This window comes from Haliaeetus leucocephalus, unplaced genomic scaffold (genome assembly GCF_000737465.1).
Source record: "Haliaeetus leucocephalus isolate CR32 unplaced genomic scaffold, Haliaeetus_leucocephalus-4.0 Scaffold92, whole genome shotgun sequence".
Classification (NCBI taxonomy): Eukaryota; Metazoa; Chordata; class Aves; order Accipitriformes; family Accipitridae; genus Haliaeetus; species Haliaeetus leucocephalus.
Window position 1 is genome coordinate 11703266 of NW_010972528.1, and position 17508 is coordinate 11720773.

The window sequence follows — 17508 nt, forward strand, 5'->3', positions numbered from 1 at the left end:
AGAAACAGCAACTGTGCTAACAACTCATTTTGCCACTATGTGTTCTAGCTAACTGCTTACTAATTAGTAATGATGAGAAAAGATAATGCATGTAGATAAATGTCTGTGGCTTCTACTATATTGTTTTTAAGTGGATCGGAGACCTAAATTAAACAGAGTACTTCCTATTTGCATGGAACCGTGTAAATATTTCCTATGGAAACCTGAAACCACACGAAACTCAGGTAGTTTCACTGTGAAAGAAACCAGTTCTGTGTATACAAACATACACAAATACTGGGTTAGAGAATGTGCCACTAAACTTGCAGAAGTCTTATTTATTAAGGGCAGGCATCTTTTAGAGACTGTGTTGTGATTTATTTTCAAGGATTTCAAGAAACTGATGATACTTGCTTATAAAAGTTGTGGATTGGTAGAATCTATTGTCAGCACAAAATGAAGCAGTTTTTGTTTGGGTTTGTGGTTGTTTGGTTTGTTTGTTTGTTTTAAATTTATAATATATTGTTCTTTTAGTGAATCTGAGTATTAATGTAAAACGTAAGCTTGAGAAACCAAATTAATCAAAATCGTCATTATGAGTTTCTCATTAATAACACCGTGAAAAGCCACAAAATTAAAATCCAAATTTTGAACACTTGGGTTTTACTGGTGAATATTTATTGGTTCTTATGTGCTCTTTGTATAAAATGCATTCAGTGGAAGTTTTTCTCATTATACAAGACTCCCCAGCGATATGCAGAGGTACCCGAAAGCCTTGAGGGATGAAGCTCTGAATGCAGAGACTTCTGCACGGATTCCTGTGCACATTTTTTTTTAACAACTCGTAAAACAACGTGGTTAAGCAAATCTTCCCATTATCTGCAAAAGACTGTCACTGAGTTAAATGCACACCTCCCTTGGACATATTGATTCAGGGTGGAGTTCCCTTTACACCTTTAGACAGAATTTGTTTCACAGAAAATTTCTGCTGTCCTTCTCCCGGCCCTTAGTCCCGAGGCGTTTTGCGAGTGGGCCTGACGCGGTGCGTTTGACGTTCCGAGGCAGCTGACGGGACGGCCATCGACTATCAAGAGTTTGACGCTTTCTAGCGTCGTTGAAGACACCAAAGAGCATTTCGGGCCGTTGATTTGGAGCAGCACACGGTAGCGTTTCCCAGCGTTCTTCACAGAGTCCCCCGGGCCGAAGGGGCTGGCCGGAGTCACCGAAAATGCCGGGCTTTGCGACCTCTTAAACCGACGCCGGTTGCGCGGGAGTGACGCCGCGCGGCCGGGGCAGGCTCCGGTCACCGCCGTGCCCGCCCCGCTTTGCCGTAGCTCCCCGCAGGAAACGCCCTCCGCGACGGCGACCGAGAGGCGTCCTTGCTACCGCGCTGGGCTTGGCGGCCGACGGGGCGCAACGGCGGTCCCTGAGGGGAGGATCGGGCCGATGGCGGCGGCGGAGCTCTCTCCCGCCCCTCCCGCCCCAGCGCAGGCGGCGCCGGCGGCGCCTCGCCTCCCTGACGTGACGCAGCCCAGTCCTGCGCGAGCCACCGGCGCGGCAAGATGGCGGCGGCGGAGTCCAGTGACAGCGAGGAGGAGGATCTGGTGAGCTATGGGACCGCGCTGCAGCCCCTGCAGGAGGGTAAGGGCCCGCAGGGAGCTCGCCTTGCTCCTCCTCGGTACCTCCGGCATTCCTTGCGGCGGGCGCTGGGGAGGCAGCCCGGCGTGAGGGGCTGGGGCCGGGGTGTCCCGGACGGCCCGGTTCGGGGCTGCTGTACGCCTCCCTACGGCCTTCACTTCGGGAAAGCTGTGCTGTGTGGGCCCAGCGCAGACCTGCCTTCCCTTTCTCCTGCCGCCGTGGGGCGTAGGGGCTGCCTTGGCAGCCGTGCTGGCCTGCCAGAGGGGTGCTGGTGCCGGCCCTGGGCGATGGGCCGCGGGGTAAAACAGCCTGGGAACCAGGCAGGCAGGCTTCCCGCGACGGCAGCGTGAAAAAGGCCTCTCGGCACTACACCGGCTTTTCGGCATGCGGGTGTGGGCCTGGGGTTCCCCAGGCTTTGTGCCGGCACGGTTCTGGTTCAGCTCGGGGCCTGTCGTTCTTTCTGTCCTTTCCCGAAGCCTCAAAAAAAAGTGGAGTTCAAGTATAACAGCTCAAGTACACACAGTTACGCTAACGTGAACGTCTTGTGCTTATATCGATGAGACAGATTCAGCATCATCCAAGGACTTCTGTACCGCTGTGACTCCTGAGTCTGTGCCACTTAATTCATAGAAATATGGTTTAAAAGGTGCAAATGTTTATCTCGGAGTCGATAGCTTTGTGTTTTGTTTCAGTTTTGGACAGTTCTGATGTGGTATAATTTCTCAAGACAATTACTTAAGTGATAAAGTGCTGTCGGGGGTTTTGCATACTTAATAACTAAAAGTGTCCTTTCACAGTGGAAAAAAAATTCTTGGAACTCATTAGAATTTAGGATTTCTATTTGAACACTCAGTGCTTTTACTTGAGCAGTGTACATCAGCAGTGTATACAAGTGTTTAAAGTAGGGTGAGAATAAACATAAACTGCTGATGCTTTCCACTTCAGGGTGGCTACTGTTTGATCCAGTTCTTAATTGCAAAGAAGAAATGGCGTCTGGAGCAAGTGGAGAGTCCATTCTTTATGCAGTGTTGTGACTTAGTTTCTGATTTATCTGATTGTAGGTGAACGAATTAAAAAGCCGGTTCCTCTTCAAGAACAGACTGTTAAAGATGCAAAGGGACGATATCAGCGTTTCCATGGAGCGTTTACTGGTGGTTTCTCTGCTGGTTACTTTAACACTGTTGGCACAAAGGAAGGTTAGATGTTTTTCCGTCCTCTGGGAAGGGTTAATTGATTACCATAATTTAGTGTTAGTGTAAACAAATTACTGTCATTATGCATTTTTTTCCCCTGCTATTCATCATACTGTAAATAGTTGAAACAGTATTGTTGAAGTTATTTCCCCATGAGTTTTTGGACTGTAGTTCTGTAGATGTTCCCTTGATGTATCCTTAAGGTATAAGGTTGAAATGTTTGAATTCTTTTCAAATATTATGTTGCAGTTTACAGTACCTTAATTAGATATTTTAATTTCTTTAAAGGATGGACTCCTTCAGCTTTTGTATCATCACGGCAGAAGAGAGCAGACAGAACCGTTCTTGGACCAGAAGACTTCATGGATGAAGAGGTACATTTAGAAAGGAATACAAATCTTTTGGAAGTACTTGCCATGACAGCAGGTTTTTCAGGCAGTGAACTCTTCTAAAGAACTTATATAGTGAAAATGGAAGTAACTTTAAAATTGCTTCTTGTATACAGTGTTATACTGCTAGGTCCTATAGGATGTTTCATAGATTCATTTAAGAAGTTTCTGTAATCTCAATATTAAAAAAACCCTAAAATTCAACCCTTTCACTTTATTAGAAAATACAAATAGTTTTGATGCTGTTTAAAATATGACCATTCAAGTTATTGAGAAAGCAACTGTATAAATGGCTTGAAAAATTTAGCCAATATGAGGGTCATATCCTGTGTTCTTTCCTTTACCATTACAGTAAGTAAGCATTTGAGGGAAACATATTCTTAATTTTTCCATTTTGTCTATATTTTCCAGGATCTTAGTGAATTTGGGATAGCACCAAAAGATATTACAACCACAGATGACTTTGCATCCAAAGCTAAAGACAGAATAAAAGAGAAAGCTAGACAGATTGCAGGAGTAGTTGCTGCCATTCCAGGAACCACCGCATTTGATGATTTAATAGGACCGTCAAAGTAAGTAAATTTAAATAAATATTAACCAAACAATTCCTTTCACTTAAAAGTGTGGTATTGGTTAGAAAAGTAATGTTTGACCACAGTAATGAATGAAAGAGATTGGAAGGTCTGCAGTGTTACACTTTCTAAGTGGCTGCCACCTGGATTTTTGTTTCATATGTGCAGAGTTGTACCAGGTAAACATTTACAAACTGCGATGTAGTGTATATGCAAATGTCGATATGTTCAGATTTGATTTTAAAGTGGGGTATACAAACATAATTTTGAAAGGTATATATGTATATTATTTCTCAATGAATATTAAAGATGTGGTTTGAGGTAATTTTTCTTCCTTTTGTTTTCTTCTTAGAATAACAGTTGGGGTTGAACTGTTACGAAAAATGGGCTGGAAAGAAGGACAAGGAATTGGACCACGAGTCAAAAGAAAGCCACGCAGGCAGAAACCTGGTAAGTTCAGTGAAGTTCCTGAACTTGTTAATAGAAAGTTAGCATTCAGAGACTGATTATAGACAGTTAATTTTAAAATCTCCTTTTATTTGGTCCGTTTCTTTAATCTTAGAGAAATTTAATAAAGAACTGTAATTTAATATGAGGCTGTTATGTCTTTTACAGACCCTGGAGTGAAAGTATATGGTTGTGCATTACCACCTGGACTGTCTGAGGGTTCTGAGGTATTGAACAGGCAAAAGCTGTTTGTTGACTTATGTAAAAATATGTGCAAACACATTTAAAAAAAAACTTCTTTGATGTCTTTGAACAGTATTTTAACATGCAGTTCCAGTTTTGTTAAAATATTCATAAATACTTACTATGCTTATTGTGAAGAAAGGTTTTAATGTAACTAAATCTATTGTTTTGCTACCTAAGCAGGTGTAGCTCATACATATTTTCATGTATAATTTAAGAAATGCAAACTTGCTTAGTCTCATGTTAACGTAATGTTGTAAAAGCTCAACATACAAAACTTTTAGTCATATTTGCTGTTACATACTTTTATTTTGTACGAGGATGAAGAGGATGAATACCAGCCAGAGAATGTGACATTTGCACCAAAAGATGTAATGCCTGTAGATTTGACTCCAAAAGAGAATGTCCATGGACTTGGCTATAAGGGTTTGGACCCCTCACAAGCTTTGTTTGGTGTATCTGGAAGAGAACACCTGAATCTTTTTACAGGTGGTTCTGAAGACACAAGCAATTTACTTGGTGATCTGAGGCACAGTAAAGGAAGAAAACTAGGTATTACAGGTCAGGTAAGGACATTTTTAAATGCATTTTATTATTAGTGCACTAAAATCTAAATAAACTTTGTTTTTTTTCTTCTGTGGAAGGCACCTACTCTTTGTAGGGTTATTATAAGAACTCTGAACTGTGGTTTGAGAACAGGATTTTTTTGGTTGTTTTTTACTTGAGATGTGGGCAAATCCTTAGAACTCTTAAATGCCTTCATTTATTGATATTGTTAAAGAGAACTATAAAATACCTCACTGAATAGTTGGGTGGAGAAAATTCTTGTGTTACTTTGATTAGAGAAAGTGAATATTCAATAAGTTTTTAGTTTACATTTGTCAATTTTACTTTCAGTAATGTTGAATCTGTCAGCTAGAGAGGTTTTGCTTCCCTCCAAGGTATTTGTGGTTCTTACGTAGAAGCACTGTCAGTTTACTGGGAATTATACTTGTTTAGTTTTCATGCAAACTTATATTTTTTCCCTTTTGAGAACTTAAAAAGCTCTTAGTCAGACTGCAAGTATTACTTTGTGGAATTAGGCTGCTGTCCTCATCCTGTACAGACCAAACTCACTGTCACTCCCTGCAAAGGGAGTGGAATATGTTTGCTTTTGTGTTTGGTGAGGCGGGGTTGTTTTTTTTCCCCACTAGTTGGTAGCACTTTTTTTGTGAAGCTGTACAATTTTCCCAGTATATATATGTATACTGGACATCTTATATAGTATAGATGGATAGATATACATGTAGATGTGTTCTGACATGTGACTTAAAAGTATTATTTTTACACTTTAGAATTCTCATTATTTTTATTTAAATTATATTTTAGGCTTTTGGCGTAGGAGCTTTAGAGGAGGAAGATGATGATATTTATGCAACTGAAACACTGTCAAAATATGATACGGTTCTAAAAGATGAGGAGCCTGGAGATGGCTTGTATGGCTGGACAGCGCCTAAGCAGTATAAATCTAAAAAAAGTAAGAACTGTAGTTCTATCTAAAGAGCTAGCATAATTTGTATTTGGGGGGAAAAAAAATTGCGTAAGTGTAGTCTCTGTTTTCCAAATATTTTGATTTTCAGTGGACTGGTATCTTCTGGACCTGATATCTGAAACTCCTTCTATATTGAAGTGTCCAAATCTGGAAATAATTTCCAAAAATCCTATGTAGATTAAACCCCCAAATTATGTTTTTAAAAGGACAATATGTGCTGCTTTGTGGGATACAGCATTCAATTCCACTGAAGGAAACAAATGATTATGAATCATGGCGACAAAATATGACCCAATACTTGCAAAGAGATTTTTTTTTTTAGATGCACTTGTGTTTTTTCAAATAACATTTGTAAATTTTATCTTGACATAATTTTATCTTTAGTGCAGCTTTTAAGTGTGTGAAATACTGTAGTGATTTCTAGAGTAACTGTTGATGTTAGTTGTACACAATTAATGGCACTCATGATGTTAGCTATGCATGGTAGTGATACTGTTGCCTCACTATTAGCCATGTTCATCTTACAGCAATCTCTGGTAGTAGTTTTTTAGCTGTATAATACTAATCCAGATTCAGAACCCTTAATTTGAAATGAAAGGCAGTGAAGACAAAGAACTTACAATTATGTTCCATAAAATATATTGAAAAATGGAAAATATTCAGAAAAAATGCTTTTTGCCAAACATATATGTTTTAAATATTGACCAACTCTGTGGTCATTTTGCAGGGTCTGAAAAAGAAGTTAAATATATAGGCAAAATCTTGGATGGTTTTTCCTTGGCATCAAAATCATCAACTCCAAGCAAGGTAAGCAGATACTGATATTTTTGTATTAAGAATAATATCAGCAAATTGACATGTGAGCTGTATGGACTTTACTGTTGATCAATGTTTTTCATGTTCTTAGAAATAAAAGTTCTGGTCAGCAATAAAGATTGCTGAATGAGCAAAATTATAGTGTTGGAGGCTATTCAATACAAACCTAAAATTTGTCAGACTACTGGATGAATTTAAACTTTGCATATGTACTGGCTTTGAACAAATGCCTTCCACACTATCCACTGTTACTTGGCATAAAGTTGCAGAAATGGTTTGATTTAACTGTGAAATAAAAAAATGTACATCTTTTGCTTCTAGATCTTTCAGATGTGACATTCAGTTTTCTGTAAAAAATCAGGCCCCATGCTTCATCTACTTTCACTATTTTAGTGAGACGTTCTTTTGTTACCCCTACTCTCAGGTTTGCATCATTTATGCCATATATATTTGTATAAATTAGAATGACAAACAGAATTGTGTGACATGGTCCTCTTTCTAATGAAGAAAAAGGAAGATCGTGTGTGGTATATAAAATTGAGTCATATAGGAGGCACAGGGATAACCTTTGAAGTAACAGCTTGAATGAAGAACATGGGGGGAAAAGGAGTTTGAAAGACATTAAAATACAGTAAGCACAGAAGTACTCAGTAGTCCAATTAACTGATTAAATCATGTGACTTCCATTTAAAAAAAATATAATTATTAAGCAATATCAAGAGCATTTTCTCAAATAAAAGCAATGCATATTAAGGCTCTTGTTAATTTTGTGGTGGCTTGATGTGCCTGCTTTCTGATTTTTCATAATCATTACGTATATAAACAATATAACAGTTTGTTCCCAAAGTCTGTATTACAGTGCCACTTGCTGACAGGGTCTAAAAGAAGCAGTAGCTTGTAGTATCTCTTTCTACTGCTAAGATGTAAATTGAGGAATTTTTAGATTGAGGTGACTTTTTCTGAAGCACACTTGTAAGTGTTAAATACAGAGTTGGTATTTCAGTGGATTTTTGTTTTATCATCCCCCCGCCAAGATTTATCCACCACCTGACCTGCCACGAAATTACAGACCAATCCATTACTTTCGACCTGTGATAGCAGCTGGGAATGAAAACTACCGTTTACAGAAGGCATTAGAGGAATCAACTGGAAAACTTGAGAGTGATACGACACAACAAAGCAGGCATGCTTTGAATGCATCTCAGAGGAGGGAACGACTAGGAGAGACTGGTCTAAAAGGTATTGATATATGTGACTGCACATTTGCTTGTGTTTTAGGTCTCCTATTTGTTTATATAACAGCAAGAAATTGGTCTAGTCTTGAACACTATTTTCTAATGTAAACATAGTAACTCTAGCTGGCTTAGCTAGAATACCTTACTGTTGTTCAGTTTCATCTCAACAGATGAATTGTTGACATACCTGCCTGTATTTTCATTAACTTAAATCTTTTAAAGAGGAAAAGTATGTGTGGGATTGTGTTTTGTTGTGTTGTTTGGTTTTTTTTTCTTTGTGGCCTTATTATGAATTTGGAATATAGTAGCCTATGAGAGTTTTTTTTTCCTATAAAATGAGGTTTCACTGAAATACATTCAAGTTCACTAAAAAGGTAATTTGTAAATGTGGTTCGCATTTGTATATACAATAGTAAAGTTAACAAAGTAATACGTAAATATGTGGTAAATAGCATAAAACATGTAATGGTAGCCAATTTTTTATCTGCCATGTCTGCCATTATACTGTTTATTGCTGCTTAAGAGCATTTTCTCTGAATGTATATGCATAGTGGTAGGCTTTTTTCCTCCACTAAAGTGGCAGAAATAGTTGTTTTCATTTCAATTTACCTCCTATTGCTTTTTTTGGTTTTAGGTCCGGCTCCTTCTGTTTTGGAATACCTGTCTGAGAAAGATAGAGAAAGACTCAAAGAAGTGAAACAAGCATCTGAACAACAAATGAAAGCAAAAATACTACCTCAGCAGTCACGAAATAGCAGATTCCAGCCAGCCTCCCCAGATGATGCTTCTCAAAAATGGCAAATGTTGTTGGAGGGGCAGTTAGCAAATGCTGGTTCTAGTGACTTCAAACCATTTGCAAGAAATCCAGAAAAACAAAAAAGATATGAAAGTTTTGTGAAAAGTCTTAAACAAGGAGAAAAAGGTAACTGGAGAGATTAATCCTGACACTTTAATTTTTCTCTGAAAAAATATTTAATTGATTTTTTTTTTTCCTTTTCTTTTTTCCCTTTTTTTTTGTTCTGATGCATTTTATGCTCACTATGAGTTCTCTTCCTGAATTCCACAGCGTTTCTCCCTCTACTTCTTTTTAGGGCCAATATAAAAAAAAATTTTACAGGTATTTAATTGTGTTGACTTTAGGAAAACTGCTCAGTAATTTAAGTGTCAGCAAGACTTGATTTTATGCATTACATTTCATACTTTTATGCTGTAGCAGAAGTGAAGTTCTACTTAATTGCCTGGGTTTCCCTTCTTTCATTTGCCAAAATAGACTTCAGCTTTGAGTACCATAAACTATGCATGGAACAAGCCTTTTAATTTAGTTTGCTTCTTTTGAGGAGTAAAACTGACAGATCCTATAAAGGCAGAAGGATTATCAGATCACAGTAGAACAGCAGGAAAAATCAAAAGAAACCCGTACCCTATACTTGCAGAGGAGATAAGGACCCTAAAGTCAATGAAGTAGTTCACACTTGTCAAAGCTTGTATTACATGTTCTTTGGATACTGTCACTTATGTTCTCAGAAAAATTCGTGGCTGTAAAATCATAGCATACATGCCGAGCTCTTACTCAAAACCAAAAAAACCCAGCCCTCTTCATCTGCTGTTTTCGTGCTGTTTTGGTCTCCTGTTTTGTTTAGGTGTGTGCTATTAAATCATACTGTGGTGTATCTTACGTTAAACCAGGTACTTACGATGGCTTGTGGTGAGTTCCCAAGTACTGTGATTTTTCTGTAAGGCATAAAAAACTGAAATCTGAACTAGGGAGTTCAGCAGCAGCAGGTGAATATGGATTGTCTTAAAATAAAAAAAGTAGGGGTTGGTTTGTTTTTAAATTTTCAGGTACAGATGGGTTATTGGGGAAGAAGAAAAAGGGCATCAGCAAAGTTTTGCAGAGGAAAGGGTGTAGTGTTGGGTAGAAAACCTAGTTTTTTTATTTTAGGATTTTTTTTAAATAATCCTTTTCACTGCATGAAAAAAGATTTCCTGGTCAGTAGCCTTTTCTAGTTACTGCATTGGGACAGAGTACTTCAGCTTTGAACCCATAGTTCTTCCATTCAGGAAGGAAGTGGGTTTTTTCCTGTCTAAAATTGAGTATTCTTTTATGACTGACTGTAAGTGCCTCCTTAGTAATAATGATGAAAATGCAGGAATATTTAAATACCTTGAATGATTAAAATTCTGTTTGTAAGAGTCTTTGCTTGGCTGGTGTTATTTCCTATTCTTTCTGGGAGCAAATGCGAACCTGTTGCTTTAAACAGGGTCTGTATTGTTTACAAAAACCTGTGACCAAAATCTGTACTTATCAGTGGGCAATTTATCTATCAGAAAGCCTCCTGAAGTTACCAAAGCCTGGCCAGGCTTGCTTGCTGGTGAACTTTTTTGTTCTGTGTTTTAGTTACTTGATAAAGCTTTGGATTATACTTTTTTTTTTTTTTTTTTAAACACCTATTAAATACGTAAAGTATTTTGAACATTCCTTAGGGGCAATGAGTAAGGAGTCAGCATTACAAGTAAAATTATTTAAAATATCTGTCTTGCATTTGGCAAATGCTATCATTCTTGCCATCTTGAAAAACTACCTCGCTTAATTAAGGAATAACACAGTTGAGATTAATACTATCCTTAAACTAAATACTCGTTAAATACTTGCAAGGATGTTTGCTTATTGTCTTATTTTTTGTTTAAAAAGCATCAGACCTAAGTAAGCTGTAATCTCTGCTGAGCATTTCTCTCCTTATTTTATGGTAGATACATTGGAGCATTATTTAGATCCGAGTATGACAGAATGGGAGCGAGGAAGGGAACAAGAAGAGTTCTTCCGTGCAGCAATGTTTTACAAATCCTCAAATTCAACACTGTCATCCAGGTTTACCCGGGCCAAATATGAAGATGATGTTGACAAAGTCGAAGTTCCTCGGGACCAAGAGGTATATGCTGTTCACAGTCTTTTAGTACATTGGAGCTGAAGTTGCTGCCTTAACCCTGACTTCCAAAATTCTTTAACACTCTCTTGTAGATATAATGTCAATGTTTTGTTGCCCTTCTGTTTAGCAAACTTTTGAAAACGCTCACTGCATACAAAGCAGTGATTTGTTAAACTACACTTAAATATTTATGTTTCTGTCCTGTTTTTAAGTCTTAAAACAGTAATAGTCACTTCAGTAAGTTGTTACTTATTTAGCAGCTAGAAATGTTTGACTTTTTCAGAATGATACTGATGATAAGGAAACTGCTGTGAAGATGAAGATGTTTGGCAAACTCACAAGAGACAAGTTTGAATGGCATCCTGAAAAACTGTTGTGTAAAAGATTTAATGTTCCTGATCCATATCCTGAGTAAGATGATTGATACTGATATTTTTAATACTTTTTGAAAATCCTGAGTTTTTCATTTGCTTGTGGAAAATCTGGCTTGATGTTTTCTCTTTGTGTCATAGTAGATGTAATACAGAACTGCCTAATGTTTTTATTTACCTCATTAAACATGGTGACTTCTGACAAAATAGTATGTGTTTTAAGGACTACTGTAGGTGTTTCAGCTTGTTGTAGACAATTTGAGGCCTTTTCTGTGTTGAAAACGATAATCAACAAACGTTTTTATTTCCCTCTAGTTCTTCCATTGTTGGGCTACCAAAAGTGAAACGAGACAAGTATTCTGTGTTTAATTTCTTAACTCTGCCTGAGCCCACCACATCTGTAACTCAAGCAACAAATGAAAAAATCCAACAGAATAACAGTGTCAACAGTAAGTTTGTTGTTAGTTTATTAATTTAGCTATAAATGAGATAATAGTATAGAAAAAGCTCATCTTTGTGATGGAGAACTTATCAACCCTCTTTTTTTTTTAATTAAAAAACCCAAACAAAGAAGTTGAAAATAAATTCAGTGACATAAAAACTGAAGTCAGTGATATTATGCTAATTTCTTCTGCCTAGAAGACCTTTATAGGTCAGATATTCATTAGAAAGATTTAAAAAAATGTCCAGCTATATTGAAGAAGCAGAGTAATTTAAAATCAAGCAGGCCGTGAAATTCAAGATAATTTGGCATGCAACTGATTTGAATGTTTGGGATGTTTTTAGAACCAAAGAAACCTTCAAGATGGGATGTGTCAGATAAAGAGAAGGAGAAAAAAGATTCTATCAGTGAATTCATTAGTCTTGCTAGATCAAAAGCTGATGTTCAGCAGCAACCACCATTGCCAGCGACAGAAGAATGTGGAACTGGGCTGAGTGAAACTCTTCCCACTGAGGTGAGTTTACAATGGTGTTTGAACTTCAAGGGAATAGCTGTAAACCTTCAAAACCCTGAAATAAGGTTGGGTAATATATGAATTAATTTGATACAGATCAGTTTGCAGAAGAGCAAACTCAGGATAAGCAAAGATGTGAGATGGTATTCGAAGAATTTTGAGGTTATAACTCTGAGATGTAAAACATTTACACATACAAGGACAGCAAGTATGACTGTACTTGACGTAGCAGCTTAAGAGAAGAAAAAATGTAGCTCAGTGGTCTGGGAGTTAAATTCAGTCCCTTACACCAACTTTGCTCACAGGCACAGAATATGTTTTTTTTCTGCTATGAATGGAGGAGGATGCATACTTTGGGGAAAAAGGTGATGTTTTCCTTTTGCTTAAATTTAACGGTGTATAATTGAAGTTTGAATTAATGAATTAGAATTTATAATATCTGGGGATCTATTTTCAACTGTCTGTGTAGCACAAATTGTACTACCCTTTACAGGACATTGACTTAGTTTAGCAGTGTTTCAGAGTTTTACTATTTTGGATTAGCAGTTCCTAAGATTGTGTATCTCACAGCTATTGTGATAATTTGAGTGTTTTGTAAATACATGTCAGCATGTTTGAAGTTGTTACTTATCAGAGGGAGATTTAGTTTCTTTAGTGTTTAAATACAGTTTGTTACAATGCTGTTTTGCAGGTAGCTAATGAAGAGAAGGATCAGGAAGAAGAAAGCAGACCATCCATGGACTTATTTAAGGCCATCTTTGTGAGTTCCTCAGATGAAAAATCATCTTCCTCTGAAGAAGAGAGTGATGATGAACAGCAACCAACTACTTCAGTAACCGATTCAGAAACCACCAAGCAAGTTGATCTACCAGACAGTTCTTCATCTAATGTACAAGGTAGTACTTAATGGATGTTCATTTTTTTAAATACCTTGTAAAAGTTTCATTTGTGAATCAAATACTCCAGGACTGCTCGAATAGTGTTATGCTCTTGTGCAGATCATCTGGCATTGGTGGAGCTGGGCATGTAGAAAATGTGACTAGTACAGCACTGAATAAGGTCTTGCATGTTATAGTGTTATTTATGTTGCCATGTGTCTTGCATAGATTTTACAAACAAACTGCCCTATGGAACATGCTTGTTAAACAGTGAGGGGGAGCAAAACATCTAATGTTAGAGCATTCTTCACTGAGAAATACAGGGAAACTTTTATACCTATGATAAATTGTAAGATAGATTGATAAATTATGACTGTCTTGTGGTGGATATTTGACAAATTCAGAAATAAATAACTTGCAGTTCTTTTGATAATTAAATTCACTCTCTACTGACATTCCAGTAAAATATAATGTTGAAGTAATTTAACAAGACATCAAAAAGTTGCATTTTATTTGTATTCTAGTTATAGAAGTTGCCAGAACACTTGCACAAGAGAGGGAGAAGACCAATCTTTTACTCTCCTCCATATTAAATTTTACTATGGGAGCTGAAGAAAGTTCCCATATTTCCAGGATGTGATTAAATTAGCAAAATGTACAATATACTTAACTTACAATGGAAATACTTTGTCTACTTACTGTCACAGTTGGTTCTGTTAACATCTAACTTTTAGTGTTTATTAACTTTATAGTTCTTGTGGAGTCTTTTATTCCTTTGAAGTAATAGAAGAGTAGTACTGTGTTATTAAATGAAAGCAAACGCATGCACCGATACAAATTTAATTAGTAATTGTATAGTGTAAAAGGTCAATTTTGATTAAAAAGAAAAGTAAAAACAAAACAGTATGTTGATGTGTTTCCGAATATCAGCTATCCAGTTGGCCAAAGCAGTCCACAGAGATATAGGGTGCTGATCAATTTGCTTGCTTAGAGGTTTTTGGAAAGCCTCCTTTAACTTTCTTCAGCACTTCTTGGAAGAAGTGTTACCTTATTTTCCTTTCAAATAAAGAAGTTGTTTTTTGTTTTTTTTTCGTAGAGAACGCGGCTGCTACAACTGATCCTGGTGTTTCTTTGTTGCCTACTTCAAAGCAGGAACTGGATGAAACAGAGGAATTTGGACCAAAGTTGCCTCCAGCTTTTTCTTCCGGTAGGTTCTGTAGACTTCTAGTGTGTAAATTCTGCACACTGAAGTTGTATGTAAGATATATGATATTTCTTTTTAAAAAACATCTGTGAATAGGCACTTTACCTCATAAATGCCTGTGTTATGTCAAACTGGCATCAGTAAATGCTTTGTTACCATGCTGTAATCCATTAGCAGGAACCTCTTTGCCTGTGTACCAATTTTGTTGTAGCTCTATAGAGGCAATGATAAAAAATTGTAGTGAAAATATAGGACCAGCCTTGCAATTTCTTTTAACAACAGATTGCAAAGGCATTTAATTACAGTACGAAGGTTGCAGTTAGGATTTGTAGACATTTAATTTCCATTCGAAAGCTTAGGGTTTGTTTGGTTGGTTTTTTTTTTAAACTTTCAAAAGTAACAGAGTTTAATAATAAAATTACCTTTTTTTTTTGTCTTGTTTGTTTGTTTGTTTGTTTGTTTGTTTCTGCATTTACTTTGCGCTTTAGGCCCTACTTTGCAACAAGAACCAGTGGTGCCAGCAAGTTTTCCTGGGCCTAGTAGGAAAGAAAAACATAGGAAGAACAGAGAGAAACACAAGACTAAGAGAGAACACAAACACAAAAAGGAAAAGGTATTTAATTTAAATAAACATTTTATTGATTCTTTGATCTGCCAGTCAAAATTTTTTATTATTTATGCTAGGTTGTAGAAAATAGATATACTGGGACTAGAACTTATGCAACAGATTTTCTCAGGTGTCTTGAACCCTGAACTTCAGAACAGAAAATTAGCGAACTGGGGTGCTGCTTTTTCCATATATACAATGTGACTGCAGATACAATATTGTAGGTGGTTTAATGTTGTATGCTGAAGATGTCAGGCATATTCTGGGAACTGCATATAATTCATGGCTTGTATACAAATAATAATAATAAAGAAATTCCTATTTTAGGGGGGGTTGAGTGCTTGGGATGAAATGGATGATTTTCGTATGTATTTTTTTAGCTCAGTCTGAGTAATGGAAAAGAGTTATTGTTAAGTGTTCTGTTTCAGTTAAGCTCGGAGTCTACACTGAAATCCACTTTTTGCTGTTGTTGCCTTTCAGAAAAACCCAAGTCTTTCACAATGAAATAAGGGATTGTTTCTCTTCTTTTTACAGAAAAAGAAACATAAGAAACAGAAAAACAAAGGAAAACACAAGAATAAAAAATCAGAAAAAGACAGCAGCTCAGACACTGCAGATAGCAGTGACAGCCTTAGTGATATAGATACCACAGGCTTGTCACCCAAAGAACTTCTAAGAAGGTAAACAGAAAGTTTATTTAAACACTTGAAATTTTGCAGTGAATAACCAAAACCTCAATTTGAGTTGTCATTCTAGTGAACCTAATTGCAGCAAATATGGATCAGCCAGTCTTTTCAATAAAAAAACTGAGCAGGATTTTGAAAGGAAAGATTACAAATATTAGGCATATTAATCTAGAAGGTAATTTTAGGATAGAAGCCCCTTAAGGTAAAGGGTACTAAATACGCAACTCTGCTAATTAATGGAGGTTATAGTTAGAGATTACTGATATTTTTGGAAGGTATTTTGAGTGGGAATTAAAAATTGAACAAGTGCAGGTTGTGATTCATGTTTCTGTTACTTTGTCTGCTTCTCTTTACTTGGAAATATTGGAAGGAACGTTGTCTGCTTCAGAATGTTTTGAGTCTGCTTCGGTTTGTTGGCAATTACCAAAAGATCCAATTCAAATAGATCCATTGTGTGGCATTGATGCTTAAGATAATTCTGTGCTTGAGCAAGGAGCAGAGAAGCAAGCAGAACAATGCTTGAGTCATGTACATGTCTGCTAAATTTAGACTGTGCTGTTAGATTTTTATAAACTAGAGACTTGAATGTAGTGCCAACAGAAATGTGAAAGTTGAATGAGAACGATTAACAATTTCATTTTGCTCACACAGTTGAAGTACAAGCAAAAGTAACTGTCTCTAGTTCAGATCATAGTCAACTTTAAGTGCATCCCCTGTGGAACAGTCACTGCATTGTCTTCTGTTTAGTGTCTCTTACTAGCTGGAGGAGAGGTCTCAAGGTATTTGTTGAAATACCACATCCAGTCAGCCTAATGGCAAAATGATTGGGGGCTAAGTGTTTAGTGGAATGGACCTGTACTAATGGAAGGGCTGGCATTCAAAAGGACTCTGCCTTCCATTCCTTTGGAACTAAGCTTCAGTTATGTATTGGTGTTTTCTTACTAAAAAACCAAACTACTTCTCCTTTGATTTCTAAATAGCTAAAATATGTTTTTATGCTTTTTGCACAAAATAGTTAGACTTCCTTGTACAAACAGTTATTTTGGAAGTCTTCACATTTGCATGTCTCTACATCACTGAGAAAATGTTTTTATTTTGCATAACTCGGATCTCTCTCTTGAGCTGTTTGTTAAATCTTAGTTTAAGTAATTAAATGTTCTTAATGGTGTATGTTACTGATCAGTCTGACCTCTTTCTTTTTGTTTCTCCCTTTTAGATTAAAACAACTTCAGTATTGAAGAGGTAGCTTGTTTTCTTCAGTGTTGTGTGATTTGATACCAAATTTTTGATCTCCTCCATGATGGTAGATCAATCATGTATACTTTGAAGCACTGTAGATACTGTATTCATATTGAAATTGTTTGAAAGTAAATATGCATATGTTTATTTTGTGATGCTTCAGATGTTCAAAATGTATGGATTATGGAATGTTGAAAAGACCCCTTTCTGGGCAGCATAATCTGAAATACTGCAGGCTCTGTTTTAATTAACATGAAACCAGATATTTTAATAAACTTAAGTATTACAAATCAGTTTTGTATGGTAAGTCATTGCCTAGGACCTCTAAAATGCTGCAGAGTAAGTTTCAGTCTGAATTAAATTAGGAAGCTAAAAACTAAAGCAATGTAAAATTTGTATTGGGTGCAAGTATTTTTAATGAGTCTAACGCAGAATTTCACATTGCAGTTTTGCAGTATCTGGTTGTACTTGGAGTTATTTTTACATCTCCAAATTGTATATAGCATTTACCATAGCAGGTCTAAACCAATAAACTGTCATTTTGACACAAATTAAGGCTAATGTACTAATATTTTAGTACTATAATTATAATCTACC

General features: G+C 36.7%; 1 protein-coding gene across 2 annotated transcripts; it reads left to right on the forward strand.

Annotated features, from left to right (window-relative positions):
- The first annotated feature begins 1506 nt into the window (after positions 1–1506).
- GPATCH1 (G patch domain containing 1) lies at positions 1507–17201 on the forward strand. Of its 2 annotated transcripts, XM_010585114.1 has the most exons (20): positions 1507–1620; positions 2679–2813; positions 3099–3184; positions 3611–3771; positions 4124–4221; positions 4387–4445; positions 4782–5027; positions 5830–5977; positions 6720–6799; positions 7843–8047; positions 8678–8965; positions 10792–10973; positions 11254–11381; positions 11657–11790; positions 12128–12297; positions 12989–13193; positions 14272–14382; positions 14868–14992; positions 15521–15666; positions 16889–17201. In XM_010585114.1, the coding sequence occupies exons 1-20, from the start codon at positions 1542–1544 to the stop codon at positions 16908–16910; spliced, it is 2808 nt and encodes a 935-aa protein (XP_010583416.1). In that variant the 5' UTR covers positions 1507–1541; the 3' UTR covers positions 16911–17201. The 2 variants fall into 2 exon arrangements, with proteins under 2 accessions (XP_010583416.1, XP_010583415.1); XM_010585113.1 differs by lacking the exons at positions 15521–15666; positions 16889–17201 and having other exon boundaries at positions 1511–1583; positions 14868–15373.
- The last annotated feature ends 307 nt before the right edge of the window (positions 17202–17508 follow it).

Bases quoted from the DNA above. Each gene is read 5' to 3' on its own strand.
- GPATCH1 (XM_010585114.1), top strand. From the start codon at position 1,542: ATGGCGGCGGCGGAGTCCAGTGACAGCGAGGAGGAGGATCTGGTGAGC. The intron at 4,222-4,386 runs GTAAGTTCAGTG...TGTCTTTTACAG, and splicing joins GCCACGCAGGCAGAAACCTG to ACCCTGGAGTGAAAGTATAT. The intron at 8,048-8,677 runs GTATTGATATAT...TTTTGGTTTTAG, and splicing joins AGGAGAGACTGGTCTAAAAG to GTCCGGCTCCTTCTGTTTTG.